This window comes from Nicotiana sylvestris, chromosome 12, assembly GCF_000393655.2.
Source record: "Nicotiana sylvestris chromosome 12, ASM39365v2, whole genome shotgun sequence".
Classification (NCBI taxonomy): Eukaryota; Viridiplantae; Streptophyta; class Magnoliopsida; order Solanales; family Solanaceae; genus Nicotiana; species Nicotiana sylvestris.
This window is the reverse complement of record NC_091068.1, coordinates 119,390,356-119,400,015: the sequence shown is the minus strand read 5'-3', so window position 1 is coordinate 119,400,015 and position 9,660 is coordinate 119,390,356. Positions and strand designations below refer to the sequence as shown.

At 42.6% G+C, this 9,660-nt stretch overlaps 2 protein-coding genes across 2 annotated transcripts; both read right to left on the bottom strand.

Annotated features, from left to right (window-relative positions):
• Nucleotides 1-916: 916 nt before the first annotated feature.
• On the bottom strand, nt 917-3,088 carry LOC138883611 (uncharacterized). The gene is made up of 2 exons (XM_070164306.1): nt 2,789-3,088; nt 917-922 (listed from the first exon to the last, which is right to left on the bottom strand). Exons 1-2 carry the CDS (start codon nt 3,086-3,088, stop codon nt 917-919), a joined length of 306 nt encoding a protein of 101 aa, XP_070020407.1.
• Nucleotides 3,089-6,871: 3,783 nt separating this feature from the next.
• LOC138883610 (uncharacterized) lies at nt 6,872-9,304 on the bottom strand. The gene is made up of 5 exons (XM_070164305.1): nt 8,861-9,304; nt 8,400-8,776; nt 7,998-8,073; nt 7,697-7,922; nt 6,872-7,350 (listed from the first exon to the last, which is right to left on the bottom strand). The coding sequence occupies exons 1-5, from the start codon at nt 9,302-9,304 to the stop codon at nt 6,872-6,874; spliced, it is 1,602 nt and encodes a 533-aa protein (XP_070020406.1).
• Nucleotides 9,305-9,660: the final 356 nt, after the last annotated feature.

Genomic DNA, 9,660 nt, shown 5'->3' with positions numbered 1-9,660 from the left:
TGATTACCAACGCTTGAATTGCTTTGTTCTCTAGGTGGGATCCTGATTACCGACACTTGAATTGCTTTGTTCTCCATGTGGGCTTATAATTACCGACGCTTGAATTTCTTTGTTCTCCAGGTGGGCTCCTGATTACCGATGCTTGACTTGCTTTGTTCTCCAAGTGGGCTCCTGATTACCGACGCTTGAATTACTTTGTTCTCTAGGTGGGCTCCTGATTATCGACGCTTGAATTGCTTTGTACTCCAGGTGGGATCCTAATTACCAATGCTTGACTTGATTTGTTCTCCAGGTGGGCTCCTGATTACCGATGCTTGAATTGCTTTGTTCTCCAGGTGGGCTCATGATTACCGACGCGCGAATTGCTTTGTTCTCCAAGTGGGCTCCTGATTACCGACACTTGACTTGCTTTGTTCTCCAGGTGGGCTCCTGATTACCGACGCTTGAATTGCTTTATTCTCCAGGTGGGCTCCTGATTACCGACGCTTGACTTGCTTTGTTCTCCCTTTGTTCTCCAGATGGGTGCCTGTCTTCAACAAAAATAAAATTTGAATGCTAGATCCCATTATCCAGGAGGGTCCTAAAAACTCCTAGTTAAACGATAGTTTTAAGTCTAAATTATCTCTTCTAAAGGTATGACTTCCGCTAAATCTTGTTATCTAATGCAATCTTAAAGCTAGGTCCCATTATTCAGAAGGGTCCTGACAACTCCTAATTGAATCTTATCTCAAGACTGAAAACTTTGAAACCAACTTATATTCCTTTGGGGTACATTTATGCTAGATCTTGCTACTCATGATTGTTTTGAATTTTAAACTAGGTCCCATTTTCCAGGAGGGTCCTGAGAAGTTACGGTCAAACCTATTTGGTGCTTGCTCTTTCTTACAGAGGGTTTCTCCGAAATAAACGGAATTTTCTACCCCTGTTTCAATCAAAGAAAAATCTTGTCAGTTTAAAATGTGTTGGTTAGTTTGTGGCATTCTTGCTGAAGGTGGCCTCTCCGCTGTCGTGCTTTACTTCGGCTGGCTTCCCCGACCAAGAACCACTTGACCTTCTGACTGACTTTCACCCACATGACCTTGGATGACCCGAGTGTTCTATACCCAAACCGTTGTGTTACATCTCTGGCCCATCTATCTGAACCTCCGTATCTCCCATGAAATTACCAAACCATTCCACCGATGGAACTTTTGCTGACCTTTTGTATCCCATTTTACATCATACTATCTCTCGCAATGCTTTGGTCGCACTGTGCTTGGTACAATTTTTGAAGTTGGTAGTGAGCTTTGAAACCCTTTCGTATTTGCTTAAACAAAACTGACGTTGGAAACATCTTAGAGAAATAAACCCAAAAGAAATGAAATGCAATGACTTTGAGAGTTAGGGATAGGAAAAATCTAAAATTGCAAGACTGTCTGAAGGGGAAAAAGAAAAGAGATTTATCTAAGTGGAGCAGCTGGTACCAATGATCATGACATGTATTTCAGATTAATCGGCCTAGTCTGTCCAACCAGTCAACTTTTAGTTGTCGTACTTTATGCCCTGAGATCTTCAAAATCCCATTTCTTCACCAAAACCTTGACCTTGTTCGGCCTGCGGTGCCCTGAAGGGTCTTCACCAACAAACCTCTCTCATTTGTTTTTCTTTCAACTCACTGTCGCCTTACGGTGCCCATGAGGGTTTTCACCAATAAGACTCTCTCATTTCAATTTCTCTCATCTTCCGTCGCCTTACGGTGCCCGCGAGGGTTTTCACCAATAAGACTATCTCATTTTTTCATTTTTCCTGCCTGTACCAGAGTGTTGCCCCTGATATGAATCACCTCTAATTGCTCGACTTGACATCTCTCGAAGACTGATCGGAAGGTCTTCCTTTGGACCGTAATGTGGGCTTTTGGATAAAGTTAGAAAGAAAGAGTATCAAAAAAAGCTCAAAACAATTCAAATGGGTTCAAAATTACAACTTTCAGAATCAGATTTCTTACAACAACCACAACTTCTGCCCCAGTTTCTTTGTCAGGGGACTTTTGGATTTTTATTTTGATGGGACCGAACCGTGAGGCTACCTACGTATCCTTAAAACGAATTATGTCGAACGTAGTTCATGCCATAAAAATTACTTTGTTGTTGTGATTTTTTTCTTTCTTTTCTTTTCTCTTCTTTTTTTTCCTTTTCCCCCTTTTTTGTTGTTGTTGTTTTTATCCTTCTTTTTCTTCTTCTTTCTTTCTTTTTTTTCTTCACTCTTTTTCATTCTTCTCTTTCTCTTTTTTTCTTCTCCCTTTTTCTCTTTTTGTTGTTTTGTTTTTTTTTGTTTTTCTCTTCTTCTTTTCTTCTTTTTTTTCTTTTTTTTTCTTTCTCTTCTCTTTTTTTTTTCTTTTTTCTTTTTCCTTTACTTATCTTTTGCGTTTGCGTTTATGAACTTTACTATTGATTGCAAAAGAGGGGTATGAAAGGAAATAAATAAGACTCAAAAAGGTAACAAATGATAAAGTGTTTAGATAGTAGAACAAAATGTCGTCGTCATTCCAATCTTCAAAACATGCCAAGTACAGACAAACACAACTTAACCAAAGAAATCATACATAATATCTTTTGACTGCATCAGAATTGATAGCCATTTCTACACACTTGCCTTCTATATCTGTTAAATACAAAGCACCATTGGACAACACTCTCGTTACGATGAACAACCCCTGCCAATTTGGGGCGAACTTGCCTTTTGCTTCGGCCTGATGTGGAAAGATATGTTTCAATACTTGCTGGCCCACTTCAAACTTCTGTGGACGCACCTTCTTGTTATATGCTTTTGCCATACTTTGCTTATACAACTGACCATGACATACTACTGCTAATCGTTTTTCATCGATCAAACTCAATTGCTCCAGGCGGGTTTTGACCCATTCATCATCATCAATTTCGGCTTCAGCGACATTCCGAAGGGATGGGATCTCAACTTCCGCGGGTATCACTGTTTCAGTGCCATATACCGACAAATAAGGATTTTCCCCTACTGAGGTGCGAACAGTAGTGCGATAACCCAACAATGCAAAGGGCAACTTTTCATACCATTTCCTGGAACCTTCCACCATTTTCCGAAGTATCTTCTTTATGTTCTTGTTGGCTGCCTCGACTGCTCCATTCGCCTTGGGGCGGTATGGGGTGGAATTGCGATGCGTAATATTAAACTGTTTACATACCTCTTTCATCAGATGATTGTTGAGATTAGTACCATTATCTGTGATGATCACCTTTAGAATCCCAAACCGACAAATGATATTTGAATGCACAAAATCAATCACCGCTTTCTTGGTCACAGACTTGAAAGTTTTAGCTTCAACCCACTTGGTGAAATAATAGATGGCCACCAGAATGAACCTGTGCCCATTGGATGATGCTTGCTCAATTGGTCCAATGATGTCCATGCCCCAAGCAACAAAGGGACATGGTGCAGACATTGGATGCAATTCGGATGGTGGAGAATGAATCAAATCTCCGTGCACTTGACATTGATGATACTTGCGCACAAAACTGATACAATCTCGCTTCATAGTGAGCCAATAATAGCCTGTTCGGAGAATCTTCTTTGCCAGAATGTACCCACTCATCTGCGGTCCACAAACTCTAGAATGTACTTCGGTCATGATAGTTGTGGCCTGTCTAGCATCTATGCATCTTAACAATCCAAGATCTGGGGTTCTTTTGTACAAAACTCCTCTACTAAAGAAAAATCCACTTGCCAAACGACGAATTGTTCTCTTTTGGTCACCTGTGGCTTGTACTGGATACACTCCCATTCTGATGTACTCCCTGATGTTGTGGAACCACGGCTCACCATCAAGTGTTTCTTCCACCATGTTACAGTAAGCATGTTGATCGGGGACCTGAATATGCAAAGGGTCAACATAAGTCTTATCTGGATGATGTAACATTGATGCCAGAGTAGCCAAAGCATCGGCAACCTCATTATGGATCCTTGGAATATGCCTGAACTCTTCTGATCGAAACCGTTGACAAAGATCATGCAAACACTGTCGGTACGGTATGAGTTTTAAATCCCTTGTTTCCCATTCTCCTTGAATCTGGTGCACCAGAAGGTCTGAGTCTCCCAAGACCAAGACTTCCTGGACACCCATGTCTGCAGCTAACCTCAAACCCAAAATTCATGCCTCGTACTCAGCCATGTTGTTAGTACAGTAGAAATAAAGTTGAGTCGTCACATGGTAGTGATGCCCTATTTTAGAAATAAGTGCAGCTCCTATCCCAATGCCTTTCATGTTAGCAGCTCCATCAAAGAAAAGTTTCCAACCTGGCTCTTCAACATGTTCCAGCTCATTGATGTGCATCACTTCTTCGTCATGGAAGTAAGTCTTCAGAGGTTCATATTCTTCATCCACCGGGTTCTCGGCCAAATGGTCGGCCAATACTTGGGCTTTCATTGCAGTCCAAGTCACAGAGACAATGTCAAATTCTGTGAGCAAGATCTGCCGCTTTGCGAGTCTCCCTGTGGGCATAGGCTTCTGAAAGATATACTTTAACGGATCCAAACAAGTAATGAGGTAAGTAGTGTAGGATGACAAATAATGCTTCAACTTCTGTGCTATCCATGTTAGGGTGCAACATGTCCTTTCAAGGTGAGTGTACTTAACCTTATAAGATGTGAACTTCTTGCTGAGATAATAGATGGCTTTCTCCTTCCTACCAGTGATGTCATGCTGACACAATACACATCCAAATGAATTGTCCAAGATCGTCAAATACAGAATCAAAGGTCTCCCCGGTTCTGGCGGGACCAGCACAGGTGAGTTTGACAAGTACCCCTTTATCTTATCAAATGCTTCTTGACACTCATCTATCCACTTGACCGCATCATCCTTCTTCAACAATTTGAAGATAGGCTCACAAGTTGTCGTAAGCTGAACAATAAACCTGCTGATGTAGTTTAACCTCCTTAACAGACTCATCACCTCAGTCTTGTTCCCCGGGGGTGGCAATTCTTGGATAGCTTTGATCTTTTACGGGTCCAATTCAATACCTCGATGGCTGACTATGAATCCTAGCAGTTTTCCAGATGGAACACTGAATGCGCACTTTGCAGGATTGAGCTTAAGATTGTACTTGCGAAGCCTTTGGAAGAACTTTCTCAAATCTCTAATGTGGTCAGACTGCTTTCTGGATTTTATGATCACATCATCCACATAAACCTCGATCTCCTTGTGTATCATGTCATGAAATATGGTCATCATTAACCTCATGTAAGTTTTCCCAACATTTTTCAAGCCAAAAGGCATGACCCGATAGCAATATGTTCCCCATGGCGTGATGAATGTCGTCTTTTTCGCATCTTCCTCGTCCATTAGAATCTGATGATAGCCCGCATAGCAATCCACAAAAGATCCAATCTCATGCTTGGCACAATTATCAATCAAAATATAGATATTTGGTAGTGGGAAGTTGTCCTTTGGACTTGCCTTGTTGAAATCACGGTAATCAACACACACGCTGGTGTTACCGTCCTTCTTTGGCATAGGCACAACATTGGCTAACCAAGTGGGATATCGCGTGACTCGAATGACTTTTGCATCAAACTGCTTTGTGACCTCTTCTTTAATCTTAACACTCATGTCAGTTTTGAACTTTCTTAACTTCTGCTTGACGGGAGGAAATGCCGGGTCAGTAGGCAATTTGTGAACCACCAAGTCAGTGCTTAGACCCGGCATGTCATCATATGACCATGCAAAAATATCTTTGTATTCAAACAATGCTTTAATCATCTCTTCCCTGATTTGCGGTTCAAGATGGACACTTATCTTAGTTTCTCTGACATTATCTGGGTCCCCGAAATTGATTGCTTCTATATCACTCAGGTTAGGCTTGGGTTTTTCTTCAAAATGGCTTAATTCTTTACTAATCTCTTCAAAGGCTTCATCCTTATCATATTCTGATTCATCATCACACTCTATTTCTTGAATTATTATTTCAGAATTAGATTGGCTTTTAAGACTGGGCCGAAGATTCCTCATGCATGTCATGTAATTGAAACCAACATAAAAAGAACTGTACAAGGAAGAAAAGAAAAACAAAAATAAAACTATGAGGAATGATGAAAAAGGGAAATTACATTTCGTTAAATTTTAAGGATAACAAGGTTTATATATCCAAACAGATGGAACATAGAATCTGAATCACAACCCTAGAATAATCCAGATAAACTGAAAGAAAATCAAAGCAAACTACCAAAACTCCTTCCGGGTAGGGAGAGGAGTAGCTTCCCAATTGTTAAGCTTTGCACTTGGCCTGACAAATTGCACATCTGCTTTACTATAACCTTCTCCAACTTCCACCATGTTCACCTTGTCGAACAACCTCCCAAACCTCTCAATTAACTCTTCATCAATGTCAACCACAGAACTGGGAACTGTTGTCACTGGGCATTTCCTGGTGCCAGGCTTGACAAACGACCTGGAGAGACGTGGGATAGGCTTTGGAAGGAACCATGCCCTCTGTTTCAACTTTCTAGCTCTTTTCACGTCTGCGACTGTGGGCTTGAATCCCAGACCAAAGGTACCCAAGTTTTCAAGGAGAGACACCGGTTGTATGATACCCTGCAGAGATGCACCCAAACCTTTACCAGGTACAAAACCATTTTTCAACATTTCAACGGCCACCATGACTGATGCGGCGGTCTCCTTCGGAATTGTAACGCATTTCCCTTTTGGAAATTTCTCGACCGACACTATGTCAAAAACCTGATAGACCCAAGGCCCCTTGTCATCTTCAACTTTGATGAACGGGACAACAGAATCACTATGAGCACACAAATTATCCTCGCCATGCATAACAGTTTCCTGTCTATCCCATTCAAACTTCGCCATCTAGTGCAAAGTGGATGGGACTGCTTTGGCAGCATGAATCCAAGGTCGACCTAACAACAGATTATAAGAAACAGCTACATCCAGCTCTTGGAACTCCATGGTGAATTCAGTTGGTCCTATTGTCAACTCAAGTACTATATCCCCAAGTGAATCTTTCCCTCTACCGTCAAATCCCCGAACGCAAATACTATTCTTGTGAATCCACTCAGCATCCACTTTCAACTTGTTCAGAGTAGAGAGAGGGCAAATGTTTGCATTGGAACCATTGTTAACCAATACCTGGGTAACCATAGAATCTTCACATTTCACCGTAAGATAGAGGGCTCTATTGTGCTCAGTACCCTCCATGGGCAACTCATCATCAGAAAAACTGACTCTGTTCACCTCAAATATCTTGTTGGCGATCTTTTCCAGATGGTTCACTGAGATTTTAACATGAGCCTCGTTTAGAATTTTCATCAAGGCCTGACGATGTTCATCTGAATGGATTAACAATGACAATAGTGAAATCTGAGCAGGCGTCTTTCTTAACTCTTTCGAGGCAAAGCATCTCCCTGAATGAGTTAGTCCATATGCCTCATTGTCTTCTTCTTTAACTTATTTTTCTTTATAGGTCACCGTCACCCGTTCATTGTTCCACGGGATAGACTTGTTTGTTGACTATCGGTAACTGGTTTACAGGCTTGATAATGACAGGATCTACGCGGGCACCCTCCACAATTACGACAGGCTTGTTTGCCACTCCTGGCACAACCACTTTTGACCTTTCTTGTTTTGCTGCAACATCGCTTGAGGACCCTTTCTTGACTACCGCAGATGGTTAACCGTTTGTCCCGCTCAACTTGATCATTGATCTCTCACTTGTTGATTTTTCAACCGGCTTGACCTCACTGGACCGAATCATCATGACGGCCTGTGAAGACTTCTTGGGCTCCCCCCCTTTATGCACTATCTCGATCATGTTTGTCTCTTGATGGGTTGGCAGCAGATTCTGGTTGATGTTGGGTGCCTCTGGAGCTTGGACTTCAATCCGTTTTGTATCAATGAGCTCCTAGATAGCATTTTTCAAGTGCCAACATTTCTCCGTATCATGCCCCAGAGTACCAGAACAATATTGACAGCTTACAGAATAATCCAGATTCTTTGGAGGAGGATTTGGCAGTTTTGATTCAATTGGCCTTAGCATATCCAGTTGCCTCAGCCTATGGAATAAACTAGTATAGGACTCTCCCAATGGAGTGAAGGTTTTCTTCCTCTGCAACCTCTCGTTCTTAAATGCTTGATTAGGCCGAAAACCTGGCCCAGGAGGGTTTCAGTAAGCTCATGTGGGTGGGTAGGTGTTTTGTGGGGGTTGGTGCATGCCATTGTGCATGGGCGGGGGGTTGGTTGTATGTTTGGGCGTGGTAGACAGAATAATGGGGGTCTGGTGGTGGGTAGTAGTGTTGGGGTGGATTATACGGGGTATGGGGGTAGGTTTGGTGGTGGGGTCGAGGCTGATTATAGTGGTGATGAGCCCCTAGGTCCGAACCAAGCTCCTGAATCAATCGTTGCCACATCCTCTTTCTTCTTCTTTCCGATTACTCCCCTAGTTCCACTTTGAATGGCCTGGGTAGTTGCCTTAATAGCCGAATAACTAGTGATTTTGTTTGACTTGAGCCCTTCTTCCGCCATATCGCCCATATTCACTACTTCATTGAAGGACTTGCCTATAGCAGATACTAGATGGTCATAATAAGTAGGTTCTAGGGCCTGTAGAAAATAGTCCACCATTTCTCTTTCTTTCATTGGAGGGTCAACCCTTGTTGCCTGTTCTCTCCATTGAGAACCATACTCCCTGAAGCTTTCATTGTGCTTTTTCTCAATCTTTGTCAAAGACAGACGATCCGGAACAATCTCGAGATTATACTAGAAATGGCAAGCAAATGCCTGGGCTAGATCATCCCATGTATACCACCTGCTGTGATCCTGCCGAGTGTACCACTCCAGCACCGAACCAATCAGACTTTGACAGAAATATGCCATTAGTAACTCGTCTTTCCTGCCAGCTCCCCTCATTTTGCTACAGAAACCTCTTAGGCGTGTCACCGGATCACCGTGCCCATCATACAAATCAAACTTGGGCATCTTAAACCCCACCGGCAACTGAACATCTGGGAATAAACATAAATCTTTGTAAGCCACGCTTACCTGACCTCCCAACCCTTGCATGTTTCTGAATGACTGTTCTAGGCTTTTAACTTTCCTGAACATTTCCTCATGTTTGGAATTTTTAGATGGTTTCTCAGTTTCCACAGGGAGATCAAAACGAGTGTAGGAATAGGGTTCTGGAGCTTTGAAAGTGGGCTCCGGGGGGTAATATTGGTTATTGTGGGTTTGGAATAAAGGCTCGCTAGAGGATTGGTAGAGTGTAACGGGTGGGGGTGGGGGTGCCATGAAAACAGGAGTGGCTGTTGGAGGAGGGTATGGAACTGGTTTGGGTGGTGGATCTTATGGTGTTTGGGAAGTGGTGCTCTAGTAGTGGTGGTAAAAGGGAAAGCCCGGAGATGAATCGGTAGCGGGAGGTTCCTGGGACTCAGCCAATGGCGGGACGAAAGCAGGGTTGGTAGGGTAAGGTGGTGGTGGGTGCCCTTTTACCCATGCCTGGTACATCTCTTCCATCTGTTGTTTCAGCTTATACAACTCTTCTTTCAGATTGACATCCGACCATTCCCCCTCTCTCGAAGGATCGATAACACTCGCATCAAGTTCTTGGTTAGCCATGATCAACTTGTTTTTGGACCTGGTCTTGT